At 40.1% G+C, this 22252-nt stretch overlaps 1 protein-coding gene across 2 annotated transcripts in view; it reads right to left on the bottom strand.

Annotated features, from left to right (window-relative positions):
* Positions 1-22252, bottom strand: part of AFG2A (AAA ATPase AFG2A) — a 208645-nt gene that overhangs the window by 41163 nt on the left and 145230 nt on the right. For both annotated transcript variants that reach the window (XM_073001670.2, XM_073001671.2), the window contains exon 15: positions 900-1064. In XM_073001670.2, coding sequence (XP_072857771.2) covers positions 900-1064 — 165 coding nt within the window. The remainder of the gene's footprint in view (positions 1-899; positions 1065-22252) is intronic.

Here is a 22252-nt window from a genome sequence, read left to right as displayed (position 1 = left end):
CAGGCTTAAAAGGAGAAGTGGTGAGAGTCTTGCATACTCAACAGGAAGAGTTTATCAGAATTGTTATGTACCCATCAGTGGAGAAATTAATTTGAAATCTGTGTGAAAATTATCACACGCAATGATCCTTCAGTGCAAAATACTGCATGCACACACAATTTCAAAATACTGCACATTACACAAAAGTTTCACATCCATTACTACATGGTAATATTTTCCACACAGATTTTTATTTATCTTTGAAGCAGCCTTCTGATTTGGATGTGAGAATCAAGGTTCAGATCTGATTAACTGACTAAGCTATCTTTTCTTTAATTCACAAAAAATATCAGTCACCGTACAATACATATTCATTCACGGGCAAGCCCCAATTAACTCAGTAAGATCTATTCCTAGGTGAGTGTGTATTGAGATTGGAGCCTTGACACCAGTGGTGTAGTGGTGCCAAGGCTTGTATGGTCAAAAGTCCTGGACTTGCAGTGTAGTAGCGATTATGACATCATCCAGCCCGTCAGCCAGGGTCCCGTTTCCCAATAGTAGTCCAAGAAAGCCTGAATGTAGGTGGGAGAGAAATGGATTTCCCCATAATAAAATATTTTTGAAAGCTCTCTCATATTGTAATACACAATATTTGAGAATAGTTTGACTTTGAAAGAGGAATTAAGAGCCATTAACTTTACAGAAGACTTGTACCTCATTTTACAAAAGACTCACACCTCATTTGTTGCCTGGACTTTCCTTTTAGGGGCTGTCTGTCTATGAGGAACTGTCATGGTTATTACTTGCAACTCCAAATTTATGACGACCACTCTGCTTAACACACAATGTTACAATAAAATCTTATATGGATATCAATCACTAACAGTACAACAATGTCACATTCCAAGTAATTTTTTTACCTCTGCTCCTGAATACTTTTGTGTTCGTTCAACAAGTTCATCCAAATGGACGTCTTCTGAGACGGGCATGGTGGAAAATTGAATTTTAAAGATTGCTCTGCGAGTGGCTGCATCAGGGAGTGGTACATATATGATTCTGTCAATTCGACCAGGTCGCATCAAAGCCTGTGGTAAAGCCATTAAAAAAACATCTTTAGCTGGATCATGAGAAACTTGAGAGAGAAAGTAAAATGCGAACTGTTTTTTCTCTGAATCATTGAAGAATTAATGCCTTAATCACAAAATACGTAAGTAAAGTGGCTGAATGCTTTTTGTTCAACTATCCCCACAAAGAGATGATGATGCCATCAGTAAGGGGGTGATTTTGGAAAGTAAATATTTCCTACTTCTGTCCCATGGCTCCCATGTAATCCCCTTTCAATGTGCAGAAGCTGTGGGAGCTGCAGGATGGGAGGAAGTCTTTAATTACAGAAAATCACTATTACTGAAGCAAAATGAGTATCTGGAATTTCCATTTCCGTTTGATGTTCATTTTCTGACATTCTATCAGAAAACATGGCCAGAATCTTCTTAGGATATTACTGTGGAGTAATGAAAATTGCATCTACTTACAATGTGCCATTAGCTTACTTTCTTGCATGCATGTCACGTGACTGGCACCTTATTAATAAACTACAATTGAGTGCCACAACTTACTGATTCCACATACACTGGAATCAAATCTCTGCAGTATTCCAGTGAGTAAGAATATAGAAAGGTAGGGGGCAGAAACAGCCTACTGTCAACACAGTATTGCTCCTGCAAATGGCTGCCCATGGCATATTTCCCCACATTCCTTATGAGACAAATCCACACTGTGTTTCACCACCTCTACTAAATATACAAGTGCTGGAGTGCCCAGTGGTTTAGGCACCTGGCTGTGGAGCTGGAGGTTGTGACTTTGATTCCCCACTGGCCTCTTTAACAAGGGCTGGACTTGATGAGCCATAGCATCCCTTCCAGCTCTGCAGTTATAAGATCACTGGCTCCTGTTAGTCAGAAATGCACACGGCACAATGTTTCCCTCCACCGTGCCAGTGATTCTTCTTCAGAGTTTGGAAATATTACTTTTGCGAAGTAGGACTTCTTGAATCCCCTACCACCATAGCATGCTGGTTAAACTGTAGTCTAAGTAGTAACTTTTTCAAGCTCTGTTCTTCTTACCATCACGCTATCTTCCCCAAATTAAAAAGAGAGATCAACACAGGAGCTGCTATAGTGCTACTCCTTCCCAAATATCCTCAGAGGGAAGATCTATACCAGGGGTGTCCAACCTTTCACCTTCCCTGGGCCACATTAGAAGATGAAAATTTGGTTTGGGCCGCATGGGGGGCAGCCCTAGCCGTCCTCCACAGCCCCGCTCCAAGCACGCTTACCGGCAGCTCGATCTCAGACAGCAGAGGCTGCCAGCTTCGACTCCAGCGGTTTTATGGGGCCGGGAGGGGGTCCAACCTATTGACGGGGATGGTGCGATGCAGTCACGCAGCCCCCCTGTCCCCTCCCCTCCTGCTCCTTCCCTCTCCCCCCCCCCCTGTTGTGACGTGCCCCAGCCACATTCCGGCCGCAAGTGCCGGCAGTGTAACTTGAAACTTTGGAATTTCTTTAAAAATAAAAAATTGCACTGGGCCGCATTATGAGCTGACCTGGGCCGCATGAGGCCCTCGGGCCGCATGAGGCCCTCGGGCCGCAGGTTGGACAAGCCTGATCTATACCATAGCTCTTCCCTGCATTAGTGTTAACTCAATGCAACGCAGTAGCTGCCATTGTTTTGGACACACTACAAAAAGCTACTTTTGCCACACGATGCCTCTTCCTCAGGAAAAATGTTTAGCTTTATGAAAAAGTCACAGACTGTGTTTGGTGCACTAGAGGAAAAAGCAAGCTTTTTAAATTTATATAACATGATCAAAGGGAGAAAATCTTTTAATTTGCAGCTAAATATTGTCATCTTGTTAACAAAACAACTCATGTACAAATTCAAAATGTTACATGCAGTTCAGCTGGATGTGTTTAAGGTAAAGTGCATATCCCAAATTGTTTTTTATAGTTCCCCCCTGGGCAGTGCAGTTTGAGTTTTACTTGACTAGAGATATTGCACGGTTGTCCTGGGCTCTCAGCCAATAAGAATTTTCCCAGCCCGATCATGTCAGTGAAAGTCATACTGAAAAATAGTAGGAAGAAGCTTTCCTTCCTGCATAGCATTGATCCAGTTAACACCCTTCCTAGAGTTTCTTTAAAAAGACCATTGTGACTACTTAGTGGTGGAAAAAAAAAGGTATCTTGCACGCTAAGAGATGTCCTGTTATTTTTAAAAGAAAAGCACACGTATTCTTAGCTAAGGAAAACTATACAGCAAGTACGGTGTGCCCACCCCATGGTTATCAGTGTTGCTTAAAATTTCAAGCAGCTAGGAGATATAATTTCTTAGTTCACTGTTCAGTGAAGTCACATTTATACCAAATAATTGCTCTAGAATTTTGGTCCTCACCCAATGTCCCCTTATAGATGCGTGGCAAGCACCTGTCTTTTTTTCAAAGCAACAGTTCTATGTGCTTACAGAAAGGCTGCAGCCCATTCACAGAGGATGCAAAAAGTACCAAGTTTAAAATGTGACATCTTCACAACTCTATGGTATGCACATTAGATTTGTTTGGTTTTCAGAGCCACCTTACTTGGCACCACTGAAAGCTACAGTTATTTCGCTAGTCATGAGATAATCAAACCTCCCCCATGCACAGGGAGACTACCACATGGTCCTTTGGATCCAATTCTTCATTTGTTCACAGATTCTCCGAAAGAAACTTAGGTATTCTTAATAGAAGGATTTGAACCCAGACCTCCCAAGACCTGGTTAGTCACTCTATCCACTACATCAGTGGTTCTTAACCTTTGTTACTCGGATGTTTTTGAACTGCAACTCCCAGAAACCCCAGCCAGCACAGTTGGTGGTGAAGGCTTTTGGGAGTTGCAGTCCAAAACTCCTGAGTAACCCAAGGTTAAGAACCAGTGCACTATATCACACTGAGTATCACTGAATTAAGGTTATCTCCTATTAGTTCACATACACGAAGCCAGGAAATTAGAAGTTAAGGCTGCATGATCAGGAATGATGGAGTACAATATCACAAATTGAGCTTGCTTACAACTTTCCATTCTGTATCTATACCATGCCATAAAGATTTAAATTCCAATTCTATGTGGGAGAAAACAGAGTGCTTGGGACCAGCAAAGATGCCTCCTTCGTCCTGGTCCTGTAATGCCTTATGAAGCATGTATGTCTCAATGCACTGTAGGAGAAATCCTAATATGAGTTGCATCCATGTGTCTTCGTTGCTTACTTTAATGCCTGGCAGGATGGGTTTCACAGAAGAAGATAAGGATAAGGTGAGAGTAGTATTTGCTGCAGATGGACCAGTTTCCTTGGAGAATGCAGCACTGAAGGCTTTCTGGAAAAATCCAAAGCTATACCTAAGAAAAACCTAACCTCTTATCAACTAATGGATCCCATTTGATTGCTTTCACAGCCTTCCTCCTCAACTAAATCTTAAGACACCATGCAGACTACATGAACTTTCCCCTTCCTTTTTATTTTTTGCACCATCTTGCTTGATAGGAGGATTATATATATATATATTCACCCAAGTTATGCCCCATGATTCTCCCAGTAAAAAATTTCAAGATCGCTTATAGAATAAAATACAATACATTACAATATTAATAATTAATTAAATATATGATCATATTAAAACAGCCACTGCATTGGAAAGAAGTAAAACAATTTAAAAGCAAACCAGAAGAAGTTAACAGGTCACCAACCCTCATTAAAGCTCCTTCATTGGCAGCTAAGCAGTTGCTAAAAGAAATAGAAAGGTCTTCACTTTCTGACAGAAGAATAAAAGGGAGATGGCCAGCCTGGTTTCCCTTAGGACATAGGTTGGGAAACTGGGGTAAATTACCCCAAATGGGGTAAAAGTGAAAATCCTGGGGGTAATGAGCAGGCTGGCAATCTTAATTGCAGCTTGGGCTTCCTCTAGTCCGGCCTTTCACATGATGTATCCTGCATTTAAATTAAATAAGCAGGGGGACAATATACAGCCTTGTTGTACTCCTTTCCCAATTTTGAACTAATCAGTTGTTCCATATCCAGTTCTAACTGTTGCTTCCTGTCCCACGTATAGGTTTCTTAGGAGATAGATAAGGTGGTCAGGTACTCCCATTTCTTTAAGGACTTGCCATAGTTTGCTGTGGTCCACACAGTGAAAGGCTTTTGCGTAGTCAATGAAGCAGAAGTAATGTTTTTCTGGAACTCTCTGGCTTTATCCATAATCAGCACATGTTAGCAATTTGGTCTCTAGTTCCTCTGCCCCTTCGAAATCCAGCTTGTACTTCTGGGAGTTCTTGGTCAACGTACTGCTGAAGCCTGCCTTGTAGGATTTTGAGCATAACCTTGCTAGTGTGTGAAATGAGTGCAATTGTATGGTAGTTGGAGCATTCTTTGGCACTTCCCTTCTTTGGGATTGGCATGTAAACTGATCTTTTCCAATCCTCTGGCCACTGCTGAGTTTTCCATTGATGATGATAAAAAAACACACTGGTCCTTTGATATTGGGCTGTGGCACCAGGGTGGGTGACATGACCTTTAGCCTGGTTTGTTCCTCTTTGCACACCACACATAGAATGATTAAAGTGGTAGGGAAAGCCCACCCCAATTCCGCGTTGCCTGTCTCTAGCAAGCATGTCATTGCTAGAACCACTCTGGCAGCCACCTCTGCGAGCTAGCAAAAATTTATTGCTAATTGCTAAGCACGTTGGACACCTTAGTACTCCCTATACCACACCATGGCTGGAGTGCAATGTGTTCCAGCAAAAATAGTGCACATCTTTATCAAATTTGGTGCATCCTACTAGTTCAATACACAGCCTGTGTATGATTTCCTTCCTTTTGAATCAAGGGGGTAATGTCGGCGTATATAAATTTTTTGTGGGGTAAAAGGTAAAAAAGTTCCCAGACCCCTGTCTTAGGAGGATGTTTACAGTCACTAAAAAGACCCTCTTGTGTCTACAACAGGGGCTTGTGTGAGGTAGTAGGTCCAATTGATAGCCCTCCACTGAAAATCATGAGACCCAGGGAGGTTCATACTGTATAAGAAAATCTGGTATTTCAAATAGCCGGGATTCAAGTCACTCAGGACTTTATAAGTCAAAACCAGCAACCTGTATTGTGTCCAGAGATGGACCAGTATTATTGCTCTAATATACCTTTTGAGGGTTGTTTAATGGTCAACATTGTTATCTTTGCTATATTTTTGTTTTGTTTGAAAATATTTGAAAGACTACACAAACATACATTTTAAGCTGGCACAAACATACATTTTAAGCTGGCATATAACAATTGTTTCCTTAAAATATGCAAAATGTTCATGAAAACTGGGGGGGGGAATGGAAATATAGTACGAGAATGGAATAGACTTAGAATTGTAATATAATACTACATGAAGTGGGATGAGCTTTGAAATCAAGACTGACAGCACTGCCGATTCCTGGCTCCAACAGCCTTTTAACAAACTAGCTAAAGACATGTGTGTGTAGCTGCAGGAACTGTAGTCTCATTTTCAACTTAACTGACATACTCTTCTTCTAACACACAATATAAAAATCCTCCAACCAGTATAGGTGGCATAATCCAGAAAAGGAACTTTTCCAAGATCTGCGCTCTGTCATATGAACCAAGCAGCGAAGGATGACTCAACTTGCTACTTGTTCTGCCAGCTGCAACGGCCACTGCAGCCACAATCTGACATGGCAGGTGAGGTTGATGAGTTGCTCACCACAACTACAATATGTCTATCCATAACTCAGGCCATTGCTCAGGAGGTTCAAAGTCAAGGGCTTAGCCTGCTCTTCCAAATTTGGTACCTTCCCCATTTGTGACAAGCAACAGCTTTCAGGTCCAAAGAAAGGGATGAGGAATATCCATGATTCCTCTGCATCCCTTCAGGCTCTGCAAAATGGAAGTATTTGGCAGAGAAAACTTCAGAAATACATTGCCCTTCCCCTCACAGCTGACTTTCTGTAATATATACTAACTCTTTTAGCAGCGGATGGTCTCAAGTGCAGTGCTTTATTCATCCCAGTTGGAGAAGTGAGACAGGCTCTACCGTGGGATGGGAGTTCTAGAAGAGCAGGCTGAGATTTAGAAGGAGCGTGTTGGGCCGGTACAGAAACAGATTGATGTTTCAAATGTTTCTTATGGTGAGATTGAATGGTACCAGGAAGTAGAGGCGGCGGTCCAGCATATGTGGTCACCTGTACCGAGGAAGCTGGAGGCTGAGAAGGAGCAGAGGGTTCTGCAGCACGTGGTACTGTTAGAGCAGAAGTCCGGGACCGTTTTGGTACCGTGGGTTGTTCTTGGAGAAGTTCAGGATGGGGCATACAGGCTTGGCATCAGAATGCCACGTGTCTGGTGCATGATGGGTCTTTCTTAACTGCTTGAATGGAGGTGATATGTCAGGTACGGGATACACCGACTAGGAATTGCAAATAGAACATGGAGCAACCAACGGATTTGGGGCTCAACTGTGCAGATCGAGGAAGGATGGTAACTTCAGCCGAAGTGAGCACAGAAGATGGAAGAAGGGTTTCTTCTGTAAAATCAAGTCAGAACATAGGCTGGTCCTGTAGTGGTATCAAGCTGGGTATTGGCTTGTGTCTGGATTGATGAGAATTGGTGGAAGACTGCTTTGGTTTTTTTGATTTGGAGTCTTCCAATACCGAAGGGGGGTTCGGTACAGGGGTGGACTCTGCTGAACTGGAAGATTTAGACTTTGATTTCGATTTGGTCTTGGAAACTGACATAACTGTCAGAGAAGTGGTAGTTGCACCCGGAGATTCTTTAGGGGCCTCAGATGTTTGGGACGGTTCCATAGTCTGAGCTGGTAGCAGGGAACGTTCCCAGAGGAATGACCTGAGATGCTGTTGTCTGAGTTTAAGGGCTTGTTTAGTGAAGTTCTTGCAGAACTGACAAATAGAAGGCTGGTGAGATTCCCCAGGCAAAAAAACAGATTGTGACAATCTGTGAGGGGAACTTTGTTGGAGCATGAGTTGCACCTTTTAAATGGGGGAAGAGGGACCATAAATGGTGGGGAGGGAAAAATGGGGGGGGGGTTTAAGAGAAATATTGCTCGAAAAGTCTCTTACAATTTTTCTTTGATTGTATAGAAGCTGGAAAGAACCACTCAAAAAATCTTTTCCAATTTCCCTCCGATTAAAGAAGCAATGATGAATGGAGCTCAACCAGAGGAGAGACCTCAGCAGTGGCAAAAAGGAACTGAAGTAATTGTGGATCACGTGTACTGGGGAGGGCGGTCCTTGGCGAACATATCATAAAGCTCTAGAATAATCCAGAGACCTCTGTGCAAGCGCAGATTAAACCCGTTAGTGTGCATTCACAGAGATCATGAAGAAGAAGATAAAATTATTTAAAGGAATCAGGCTGCATAACATGTCAGTCTTGCTCAAGACCTGAAGCATTGTGCAAGCTGACAAGAAAAGACTTGATGCATTTGACAGCAGGTGTTCATGAAGAATCTGCAGTATCAAGTGGCAGTACTTAGCAAGGCATAGTCAACAAGACAGAAACATTTCATATGGCTATTACCCAAAAGTACTAATAAAAATAGAAAAGAAACAGATGGTTTGACGTTCCAACAAGATTTGACAACTCAGAAGGAAAGGATATTTATTTGAAATGAGTCTAAAAGCGGGCAATTAAATGGGATCAATGTGGACAAATTAAGACATAAAAATATATATAGCTCTTTTTAGCAAAAAGCAAGCAAGAAACTTACATGTTCCTGCTCCCTACCATTCACAAATTGACATCATCCAAGGGAAAATCCCAGAATAATTTTTTTCATCAGTTAACCACATCTCACTCAAATACAAAGCAATTATTAGGGATGTTTTTGACAAGTTTCAATAGTAGTGAACAGAAGAGATTATCTTGTAGACCAATGGTCTCCAACCTTTCTGACACCAGAGACCGGTTTAGTTGAAGACCATTCTCCCAAGGACTGGGGGGAGGTACTTGTTATGCAGTAGGTTTTTGGAGAATAGCAGCAGCTTAGAACCAAATAGGAGCACAGGGTCCTATTAGATTCGAATGCCACAGGCACAGCTGATCTAGCAGCAGCAGAAGGGGGAGACTTCTTTGCCAAGATTCCCCATGATAGGCACCCCACTTCAGAAATGTAGCCTCCAATATTGAACTCCATGCCAAAGCAACTGGTAATTATAGAATGCAATGGTCTACACGGATAAATAAGGTAAGGAGAGAAGCATGCCACAAAGTGCAACTACTGTAAATATCCCCAAATCACGCACCCTGTCGGCTTTATCACACAGCCAGCCTTGGGGGGGGGGGAAGTCTTCCCCACCCCTCACAAGCTTTCTTTTTGATTCCGACTCCTGAATTTCTGTCTAGTTCACTCCAAGTACACACGTATGCTCTCCCCTCCAGCAGGTCACAAGTGGGCAGAGGCTGTGGCAGCTTATTTATTTTTTTCTGGAGGAGGGAATGTTGCTGGGTCTTGACGTTATTTTGCTTCAGTGCTGAGCCGCTTCATCGTCTTCGCCTGGGAGGGGGCCGAGCCTTGAGCTCCCCCCACCCCTCTGCTTCCCCATTGAGACAAGGCACCTCTTCCTCAGCACCGTCACTTCAGCAGACCTACCCACCCTCTGTCCTTCCTGAGGGAAGCTATGAGCCATGAAGCCGCCTGGCAGAAGTTCTCAATGGCAGCCCTCGCCTGCATGCTGTCGCCGCTGCCTCCTCAGCCTCTGGGCGGCCGCTGCCGGCAGTGCCTCTCCTGACCCAACGCAGCTGTCCCAGCCGGGGTACCCCTTTCCCCTTGTCTTTTTCATGCTCCTGCTCTTTCGCCCACAGAGCCCGGGGATGACTGCGGACACCGGTGAGTCTGCAGGATGAGGGGCCAGCAAGGGGGATCCCTCTCCCCCACTCCTACCCCCCATGTTGCTGTTCCGGCAGCCCAGTCCTTCTAAGATCATGGACTGGGACCGGTCTGCAGCCTGGGGACCCCTGTTGTAGACCAATGAATCCCAACCTGGTTACAACTAGGACATTTACGGGTACAAGAAAAAAACTGAATAATGGCAGAAAAAGCAATGCATCAACAGTGTAAGGCAAGATACAAATGTTGTGAAATTAATTGAATGTGAGGATGACTTGCAAAGCAGGGTTTCTTTGATATTAAACCTCAAGAAAAAATCCATTCCCTTATTATGTCAAATGGTGGAGAGTTCCTTCTTGAACAATGTGTTGTGAACATGCCACCACAGTGTGTATGCTCTGTGGCATGCCCCTCAGAGGCTCAGATTTTACTCTCCACCGCAAACATTGGAGTGCTGTTGTGTAGGCAGGCACCTGAGTCGATCCTGCAAGCAGTGTTCAGAGAGTGAGTTCTTCTGAGTCTTGTGTGATGTATTTACTTGAATTTATTGTATCTTTTGAGTTCTGAATAAATATATATGCACTGCCTATTCATTGTATTATTCCGTTACTTTTTAATCCCATTTTTGGATTATTTATTTAAAGTTACGACATATAAATTCGAAATCACAGCAACTATATTAATTACAAACATTTTGCTAACATGAAGGGTACAATTTATGGAAATGGGCTGCCAAGAGTTATGCAAGTGAAAAAAGGTTGGGAACCACTGTTGTAGACCATCTCAACTGCTGCCATTGTTTTTGTCAATATTCATACTGCTCTTTGCTATGCAAAGCTTGGCATCCTTTTTCCTGCTGACAACCCAAGGACGATATTGTGCAGCAATATCAAGCCATTTCCTGGCATTTTAAATTATGGATACAGAAGCACAATATCCCACATCCATAAACCAGAGGTTTTTCAAAGAGCTGAATTTCCTGGCTTTTTAAATTTGAAGTTTAAATATACATACACAGCACACAAATTCCAATACAAGCTTCCCATGTGTAGAATTACCCAGTGCTAGAGATCTCGGAAGATGAGCACACAATCTGTACTATGGGCGCTGGGAGAAGCAAGAACAGCTAGGAAGTGGTTCTAGCCCCTCTATGCCAAAATATTTTGATGGACTGTTTTTGAAATGACGAAGCAAAGCTGTGAGTAAGTGTAACACATACAATATACAAGCTTCAAGCTCTCAGGTAATGTTGCCATGCCCACTCCTTAGAATGCAGACTAGAAAGCTATCTTCCAATTTCTAAATCCTTTCCTTGAGGTCGGCAACCTGAGGAAGAAAAGCTATAATGGACCAAAAGCTCTACAAACATGCTGAGGCCATGTTTTCCAAAAAATGTTCTCTTGCCTCTTGAAATTAAAGAAAAACTAAGGGGAGAGCAGGGAGTTAGAAAAGATTGTCACTGGAAACTAAGATCAAAAGCATCTATATTACGTGAAAGAAAGACACTGAAGAAAGACAGGGACAAAAATCAACTCATTTGAAAGTTGATGTTGGAGGAGAACCGTACAGATATCGCAGACAGCCAGAAAGGCAGAAAAGTGGGTGCTCAATCACGTTAAGCCTGAACTCTCAACAGAACAAAAATGAGTAAACTGCAGCTGTCCTACCATGCACATACTGTATAATGAAAATACAGAGGTGACCATAAAATACAATATTGCTGAGGAAAAAGGGAGCAGTAGCAAGAGCTAACATGAGACAGATTATCTCAGTAAAGGAAGCTACAGCTGTTAGTTTGCAATACCTGAGCAGAAATTACTGAAAAAATAATATTGCTGGGGATGGGGGGAACAGGAAGAGAAAACAACCTAATATGAGATGCTGTTGGTTTGCAAGATCTGAGCATAGTGGTTAATGATATGACATTTTGGAGATCTTTAACTCATATAATCATCACACATCAGAAAGGATTTGATGGCACATAACATCTTTGGAGGTTTTTTTTTTTCTTAATTACAAAACAACTGTATAGTGACAAGACAGGTTGAATAGTTGAGGATGTTTACAACCAGACACAGGATCCCTTTATAAACACTAATGCCTGTTTGGCCAGAAAGGAGTTTAAAATTTCTCCTTCTGAAAGTCAGCTAATTGGGTCCTGACTGACAGCATCAAAAGTCCAGACTGCCATAGACCTGGAGCTAATTTCCCCTTTGAAGACTTCTGTCAGAAAGCTGGTCTCAAAAATCCTGAGAGAATGTTTACTGAAAGCAATCAGGGTTGGGACAAACAAAACTGCTCTGTGCTTATGTAATGCTGAAATACTTTGAATATGCTGAACAAAACTGTATGCTAATTCCCTGAGATACATGACAAAATGTCCTTTTATGGATGACTGCCACTCCATTACTCCCTTTAAAGCAAGCACTTTCTCTCTTTTTGTTTGCTTCTTTAAAGAAAAACTGTCTTTTGACTTCGTTAACTTTCATTGCCCTACCTACAGCCTTCTCCCCACAGAAAGCTGCAACAATGCATTTACTTTGGAACTCTCTTGCTGGTAAATAGTAGTCACTGTGTTTCCCTTCTGAAAGGACTTTTTTGAAGATCAATATTTCAGCACAAATTCTTTCCAAATTAAAAAAAAAGTCTGAGAGTCCAACAATTCTCTTTCAAGATGAGCAAGATTGGTCTTTCAAATTTATTTGATCTGTTTTAAGTCTGGGGACATTTATGGTCACTTGATTCTACTTCTTTATGTTTAAAAAACAGAAGCTCAAAAACCCTTTGCCCAAATTGTGTCAAATTTGCCACAGAGCAAGAGCAGACTGTCTGCCACATCGGTGCCAAATGTGGCGCTGATCGAAGGTTTCACAAGTTGTATGAATTTTTGTTTGGGCTGCCCCTATTTTTAGATTTGCCTTGTACAATGTTGATTTGCTATGCTGATCATTAACATACCTGCACTCCCATGCAACTCTAATGGAACTTAACAGAGTTGATTCACTAAATCTCTATTAATTCAGTGGGCATACTCTAGTGTGATATAACAGTGGAGTCTTGACTTGAGAACTTAATCCGTATTGGAAGGCGGTTCTCAAGTCAAAAAGTCTGTAGGTCAAGTCTCCATTGACCTACAGTGCATTGAAAACCGATCAATCCCGTAACAGGCCGTTTTTGTTCCATTTTGGTTTTTTTCTGGTCTGTAAGTCAAATCTCAGTCTGCAAGTCAAACCTAAATTTTGTGACCAGAGAAGTCTGTAACTCAAAAAGTCTGTAAGTCAAGCCGTCTGTAAGTCAAGGGTCTACTGTACTATGCTAAGCAACAGATTTTGGTCATTAAATCATATGCTGCTGCTGCTGCTCTCCAGTAAAGTTACCTAGGAGGAAACACATTGTGGCTGAACTATCATTTTTAAATTTCATGTTAATGCTTCCTTCTTGAGTCAGTTTTGGGATGACTCAAAAGTAACTAAAAAATCCCAGCAGCATCTGTTCACTGCATTGTCTGTTCTCCTCCAGTAAACTGCCACTGAACTGCAACTTTACTGAAACATGAATCTGCATGTTGGCAGAGCTGATTTAGGTTCAGACTCATTTTTACCTAATTAACATATCTAAATGCTATTGATGCAAGCAAAAGAAGTGTGCTGCTTATATACCACTCCATAGCTTAAAACACTCTCCGAGGTGTTTAATTAAGCAGGCTACACACTGCCTGCCCCAGAATTTTGGTACTCAATTCACCAACCTTGGAAGAATTGAAGGCTGAGTGAACCTCGAGCCAGCTACCTGGGATTGAACCCAGGTTGTGAGCAGTGTGTGGGCTGCAGTACAGTAATTTAACCACTGTGCCAAAAGGCATCAATTTCCTTTTTGTTTTTACTTTTTCAGTTGTGTTAGAAATTTAACATTCTCTGAAATTAAATACTGGCCACATAACAATGTTCAGCATTGCTTCCATATCTGTTTACACCCACTTAAATTTCAATAACTGCTACACAAAGTTAATTAACAAGCATTGCATCTATTCCATAAGCAATATGGGCAACTATATAACTAAACTATTAAATAAGCACTGGCATATTTAAGCATTTCACATACATATTATAGGAACATCACACTTTATGTGCCAAGGAGGTTTATCACAAGAACCTTTTGGTAAATACATGAAGTAAGTAAAACATACATGTTCTTAAGCATACACCTGGAATATGTTTTTTCCAAGAATACCAAAATGTTTTAAGCAGCTTTTCTGGGCACAGTGTTTCTTACATTTTTAAAAAAACTCTCTCAATTGTTCTCTTAGCCCAGTAGCAACTTGAACTAAGAACTTTCAGTATTCTAAACCATCTCTGAGAATTCCTTCTAATTCACCAGTACGAAAACCTATTCTTTATCATCATGGAATGTATTTTATCATTTTATACTGTGAAGCTATCCAGATAGTTTCGTAATACCAAGGACTGCTTAGTTTCACTATGTCATCTTTGTTTTCATTTTATCCAGTGCCTTACATTAAGATTAAAACAAGGTACATGAGACACACGGAGGAATAACTCTTTCCTTCCTGAGTATTCCAAGCCAGGTACCCTATGCATTTCCTCATTTTAGAAAGCCAGGTATCTTATCCATTTCCCCATTTTACATCACCACTTTTAAGATCACCAAATAGCACCTTCTCAATAGTACTACATGTACACTAAATTGAAATACTGTAGTAGTCTAGGCATAACGTATGGTCATACAACAGCTATGGAACCACTTTCTTTTGCCCAAGTCTTTTCAGACTGGATTTAAGCAAGAATTGGACAATTTCCAAGATGTGATTATATTATTTTTAAATGTCATGTTCTCCTGTGTTTTGTTCTTTTAACCTCTTCTGTCTATGGTGCCACTGTTGTGTTTCAAAGACTCATCTTACTGGACATAGCCCTTGGGAGATTAGAAACAAGCTCCTCTTCTTTCTCAGATTCTTCCCACTTACACGTAGGAAAGCAAAATACTGTAACAGCCAATTAATAAGCAATTTTTTTTCCAGAAATGGACACTCTAAATTGAATTTGTTGCCAATTTAAAAAGAAATATTAGCAAGGCTGCAATCTCATACCCATATTCCTAGGAGTGAGTCTTATGGATCTTATTTCTAAGTAGATTGCACAACAGGTTTCCCTTTTGAAAAATAATGTCTTCAAAATGAAATTTGACTTCAATCCACCTTGTGACTAGGTTTAAGAAGTTTAGACCAGGATAAACAGGAACTGAGCAAAAAAAAGGAAGAAATCCATTTTAATGAAATTTATTGAGAACAGTTATGTTCTCTTGATGAACCCTATTGCCCAAGAGGGAAAGGTTTTATTGTCGACAGACAGAAACATGAGACACTGGAAATCCGCTCTTCTATAGACCTGTCACTTCGTTGGCCACAGTATGAAGTGACTGTGTTCTCTCCCACCCACCCATGTGCATATTAGTTTTGGAGGGAAAATCTTGTTACAATGCTGTGCTTTAAACATTCAGGTTTATGAAATATAGGCACTCTGGGCAACCACCATTGTACACTCTTTCCATTTGCACTTATCAATGATTCCCATTCACCTTGGTTCACTAAATATCTCTTACAGAACAGGTAACTTACCTGGTTATGTTCAACAGTAAGTACTAAACCAAAGGGAAAACCAAGATACCTCCTGGTTTTAACTGCAGTTGCTGGCCAGACACAACTCTGTCCCTAACCTCATGATTTTCAGTACAGGCAGAATTAACCAGATAGGTTGGAGGGAATCTATCAGCAGATAATAAACAACATGCCATATTAAAAAAATAAGTGTAAATATATATGTGTTTTCTGGTGTCCTAGCAAAGAAGTGCTAAACCTCAGGAATGTTATATTTTAATTTAAAACTTCTGACCGTAGGAGGAGAGGTTAAAAGAACCCCTCTAAGAAAAGATAACAATTATATGTAATGAAACCTGGAATGAGATTCTTCTGGCAATTAATCACCTAGGAGCCGTTGCAATCCTGCAGGCTGTTTCTGACAGATTCCGAGTGCTTTTCAGAAATCACCAGGGATAAGATGTGCCCAGGCTGGCTTCTAACAGGGACTGCTCATATATAAAGGGCTCAGATTTTAATAACAATAGGGTAAAAAGACATAAAGACACAAAATGCATCTCTGTGCCATGTGTTTTTGTGTGTCTCTGATCACGCACTAAAAATGTCATCCAAGACCCAGAACTCATAACTGGGCAAGATTTTTTAAAAAGACTTTTCTCCCCCCCCTTTTTTTTTCTTAGCAAAAGAAAACTCTCCATCACTTAACAAAGGCACTTCCTGTTTTTAAGCAGTTGGGAAGGTATGACTTCCAACCCAAATACTTGGTTTGGCAAGCTCTTGCTATGTTGATAGATGCTTTTATAACCACTTCATTCCACCTGAAATTTTCCTACAAATGCAGAATCCTTGCCTTCCCTGGTATTCTAAAGGAGTGGGGTGTGGAGAGCAGGGATAAAGGCAGAGGAGCAAAGGAACAGAAAGTAATATATTACAACAGTATAATAATACCAGTTACCTTAATTCCACAAGTAGGTGAACATATACATACATACATACATACATACATACATACATACATACATACATACATACATACATACATACATACATACATACATACATACATACATACATACATACATACATACATACATACATACATGAATAATTGAATATTTATATGAGAAAACTATCACGTTTTAAAGTAAGAAACAAACTGCAAAAACATAAGGCTCCAGAGAAGAAAGATTTGTGCATATTATGACTATGTACAGGTTATCACTTTGGGTTAAAAATGCTTAGAATGAATTAAGTTACCAATATCAATTTTAGGCTCTCTGTATTGCAACATGTCTCCTGCTCAATATTACTAGAACCATATGTCTTCTTTACATAATTCCACAGTTGTTTAATTAGGAAACTCTTCTCCTTTCACAAGTCCTTCATTTACTATGGGGGTAGGGGGAAGAGTTTGGGGGGGAATCACACACATAACCAAGACCACCACCATCCTTTTCAAACTGATAAATTGCATCTTTCCATTCCACTCAATCTGAAGTCAATGGGTTTGTGTATATATGAGGATGAGAAACAAATTGTGGTTAAAAATCTCAAATGTAAGCCATATGACTAACTCTTGGTGATTTTTTTTTTGAAAGAAACAGACAGATGCCGTTGTGACTTGCTTTGACTTCTTTTATCTCTGACTCAACAGTAAAGGACAGAGAGAAAAATGGATTCCTTCTTTGCCAGGATTGGTTAATTTTATAGGAACAAGTCAAAAGATATTTAAAAATGATGAAAGTATCACAGGAAAAAACAGGGATTTTACTGCCGTGTCATTCTGAAGGAGAAAGCACCACCTCATTGCTTTTTCACTTTTGTGCAAATTGATCAAAACACAATTCTCCCAATGTACTCCTTAGCATGCCTAATCAAATCAGACACAGGGCATAACATATCCTCAGAGCTTCTTCTCCACTTCTAGTCTCAAAAGGTACATCTCAGTAGTGTTCTAATTGGGAACTTCCTAAAGCAGAGACAGGAAATATGAGGCCTTCTAGATGTTGTTGCAGCTCCCATCATCGCTAGTTTTACTGACTAAGACTGAAGGGAGTTGTAGTCCAAAAAAATACATTCCCAATCCTTGATCTAAAGAAGGCCAACTAATGACTTGGGCCTAAGCCTAAATCCAAGTAAGGTAACTACAGGAGTAAATAAACCATCGTTCTTTGGCACAAAAACCTGCCTCAAATGTCCTGTATGTTCACTGCCCAAACTGAATCATGGACATTTACATACAAATAAGGATTGTCAAACTGTGGATCTCCAAATTCTCGTACAAAACAATTTGCAGTTCCCCAGATCCCACATATACATTATATACCACTGCAACTATTACTAATTGGGCTTAAAACGGCACAAAAGGATATTGCCAGAGGCCTGTCCAGATGACATCAGCACTCATGCTGCGGAAGTCAACGTGGCCATTTTTAGGTGTTAATTGAACATGGAAAAATAACATCCACTTCTAAAACCCATTCTTATTACTGACAAACCTGTAACAGAATCTTACAGGAAAAGAACAAGCATATAAGCTGAACCTCATTTATTATCTTGATCACTCCCTAAATGCTTTTAGCAATAATTATCTTTGTGCCTTTTAGATATTCATTAATAAAATACTACTTATGGGGAGTACTGTACTACTTTCCCCTCCTCCATACTTTCCTCTCACCATGTACAGGAAGAGGGGATGTTCATGAAGAGATCCACACTTATCCATGGAGGCTCTTTGTGTGATTTTAAACCCACATTTTCTACATTTTAAAACTGCATTGAGAAACTGTACAGATAAAAAATTATCTCCTCTTCAGAAACTCATCCGTTACATGTAGATGCTGGCATGGGGGCCAGAATGCTCTCCTGCCTCACGTGTTTAGTTTGGACAAATCTGTAATGCCTAAAGAGAGCTAATATTTATGCATGAAGATCACTAAAGAAACAGTGGCCACTATCCTATAACCCAAAATGGAATGGAAAGGCAGTCATGTAAGCAGGGTCCACATTGCCTGCACTTTCTTGCACTAGCTGAAAGATCCATAGCGCCATTAGTCATGTGTGACAGACACCTTCCATAGTGGGGGGAAATAATTACATAACTGCCCTTCAGTTTCATGTTTAAGCAACCGGATACTAGCTAATGACAAGAATTAAATGGTGGTGTAAAAAGTTGTGTAAATGGGGCCTAAGATACGTATGTGAGGAAAAGGTAATTTATCAGACCCATTCTAATTTTAACACAATAAAAGCACAGCTCATCCACCAATCAATTTGTCCTCTATGTGTTTGCTTAGCATTAAAGAACAAACAAAACAGGACAATTAAGTATATAAAATATTTATATTCCCATGTCTAGTGTTTTTAATTGCCCTTCTTCTTGGCTGCAGGTGCAAGGGCCCATAACTTGTTCTTCTGGATGCACATGACATATATACTAGGCTTTTAAAAAGAGTATAAATTATAGTATTTATACTCTCGTTATTCCCCAAAGTAATACATTATTCTAGATACTGCTAGGGGGTAATTTTGAAGTCAAATGTAGTGAAGGTCAATTGTAGAACTCAGCAAGTGGCATCCCAGAGGCAACTCTGGCATTTGTTGACACAGATGTGATAAATAGGAGCATGGAGTACATGGTGGATGACAAGGATTCTTCAAGCTTCTAATACTGTAGAATGTGTTTTGTTCACAAATGCTCACCAGCTCCCTGAGCACAACACAATCTGTCACCTATAACAGAGTAGATGATACAGTGGTGCCTCGCTTAGCGATCGCTCCGTTGAGCGATGAAGTCGCTTAGCGATGGGGTTTTGGCCATCGCCAGAGCGATCGCCCCATGGGGAAAAATCGCTTTGCGATGATCGCGGGGAAGCGATCATGGCAAAGCAACCCTTTTTGCACAGCTGATCGGTGGTTCCAAAATGGCTGCTGGAAAAACAAAATGGCCACCCGCTGTTTTGCCTCGCGTTAGAGGCACCAAAAGTGGCCGCCCCTATGGAGGATCTTCACATAAGATCAGTTTTTAAGCCCATAGGAATGCATTAAACATGTTTTAATGCGTTTCTATGGGCTTTTTAAAATCGCTTAGCGATTAAATCGCTTAGCAACATTTTCCCTGGAATGGATTAACATCACTAAGCGAGGCACCACTGTACTTAATTTCAAAGGCAGATGTCTGATGACATCAGTTCAGTCACAGGCTGAAGCCAAAGGGAACTGTTGGAATTATGACTGTGCATAATAATGCAGTTCTGTCTTGCTATTAAAACTTGATGTTGCCTATTACTACACTTATTTTAACCTACAAAAAAGTTAATGGTATCTAAGTACACACATAACTCCAGAGCACCTATAGGGCTCACCTATTTTCAAAATTACTTAAATTGCTTCAACAGAGATGCCCAATTTCTTTTTTTGGAGTCCAAGATTGAAACCAACAGCCAAAGGAAAGCCGACAAGCTGTACAGGAGATGGTTGGTAACATAAGATGAGCACTTATTCACAGTATTCCCTTGCACAGCACTTGCTCACCAGGCTTGTCTCATCTGAAAACTGTGATTTGTTTTTTCTTTCCTGACTTAAGAGTACTCTTTCCTTCACTTTATACACCATGAATCTGTTGAAACAGACCACTTGGAAACAATCTTCATTCCAGAAAAAAAAAGGAAAGATGTATGATTGAAAAAAGGAAAGGTTAGTAACCATATTCCTTATGGCTGACTAACAAATCTTTAATAGAGATTACAACACAGACTATAAAACAAAGACAACATCACAGTTCCAGGTGTATGCCTACAATGCAGCCAAATATTTGTAATTGCCCAATGCATCTGGGGCATGAGAAAACACTCAGTACAACAACAGCAACGCATTAAGCATGCATCTTAGAACCATTACTATCAACAGATTTTGAAGCTGACTCTAAGCAGGACATGGCTTGCATCCAAATTGTTATAAAATCATTGTAATTACATTACACAGTTTAAACTTCCATCCATAAAGACCAGAACACTACCAAAAACCATCACCTAAACCTCTTCTAAATAGCTGTCCTTTTTATGTAAACAGAGATGAAAGATGGCTTAAGAAACAAGTTCCACTGAAATCAACAGGATCTACTCACGGCTTACAATATTTTGGCATCACAACCTGTTTTTATTTTTGAGAAACACAATTCATCCAAACACTTTTAAAAAAGCATTACATTCATAATTTGAAAATCAAAATAAAGTTTAAATAAATAAAAAGATTAAAAGTAGCCAAAACAATTTATTGGGACAGCCGAAATTATAATGCTATATATCACAGGTACAGATCTAAATTGATTTTAAAACAATTTCCTGGCTTTAATGTTAGCCCCACAGTCCCTTACAACTTCTAGATACCTAATTTGGGAACCAGATGCAGTAATAAGCATAATATCTAAATGCTCTTGCATTTGGCCTTTTCCTCTTGATGAAGTGGCATAGATGAGAATGTGTTCTGTAGCTCAAACTGAATATGCATAGGATCAGGACAATGGTAATGACTTATAGGAGACTCTACACTGCATAATGGCTTCAGGCGTAATATGACCAACATGGACATTAATTTTCAGTCTAAGGTGCTTCTTTTTAATTAAAAAAAGTTTGTGATGAAATCTGTGCAAAAATAACTTTTTAACAAGGGTCTAAAATAAAATAAAATAAAATAAGGGTCCTGCCAACCTAGCAGTTTGAAAGCATGTAAATGCGAGTAGATAAATAGGTACCTCCCTGGTGGAAAGGTAACAGTGTTCCATGTCTAGTCGTGCTGGCCACGTGACCATGGAAACTGTCTACGGACAAACACTGGCTCTATGGCTTGGAGACGGGGATGAGTACCACGCCCTAGAGCCGGACACAACTGGCCTAAATGTCAAGGGGAACCTTTACCTAAAATAACACAGTTCCCATTATTAAGATTTAAATCAATATACACAAATATTAATTGCATTCAGGAGGTAATTATCCACTTTCACACCTTTCAGTCATATAGCCTGATCTGATAAAGTGGCAATATAAATATTTATAGTAGCTACCACCCTGTAATAAAAAGCTAAACCACAAGCTCAGGCAGATTACATTTTAATATCATTTATTGTATTTTTATTTTTGATGCTAATATTAGTTTGCCATAGAAGGTTTCAGCCACTTTTCGTTTCAATCTATCACAAAAGGATTTAAACCATTTTCTTGTTTTGAACAGAATAACTATGCAACATTTCAGTAACTGTTATATAGTTTATTGCAGTATATTTCAATAAAGCAACTTTGCAAGGTAATAAAAATGGTAAAAAGCACTGGATCCTATGCATTAATTTAAATGTACTGTACCTGTGATATCATACTTCCTTAGAATGAACTACATTAAAAGCAAGCCCACAAGAATTATTGTTAAATAACAGCATGATTATCAAAGTCTGTGTTAAATTACAGTACTGTACTTTATATTAACTGCAAGCTGTTGACTGGGAAATTAAAGTGTTGCAATTAATTCTGCAGGTTTTCAAAAAGAAAATTTAATCAGGAGGGTCAGAGAAATGGACCAAAAATATAGCACTTGACTATACAATTACATAAGCCTTTTACATATGCCAAAATATGCTGTATCATATCTATACTGAAATCCACAATGGCTCCTCTTTGAAAGAAATAAACCAGCATGGTAAAACAGTTAATCTAAATTAAATATGTCAGAAGAATCTAGGAGCC

Source organism: Pogona vitticeps, chromosome 5 (assembly GCF_051106095.1).
Source record: "Pogona vitticeps strain Pit_001003342236 chromosome 5, PviZW2.1, whole genome shotgun sequence".
Taxonomy (NCBI): domain Eukaryota; kingdom Metazoa; phylum Chordata; class Lepidosauria; order Squamata; family Agamidae; genus Pogona; species Pogona vitticeps.
This window is presented reverse-complemented; position numbering and strand designations above follow the sequence as displayed.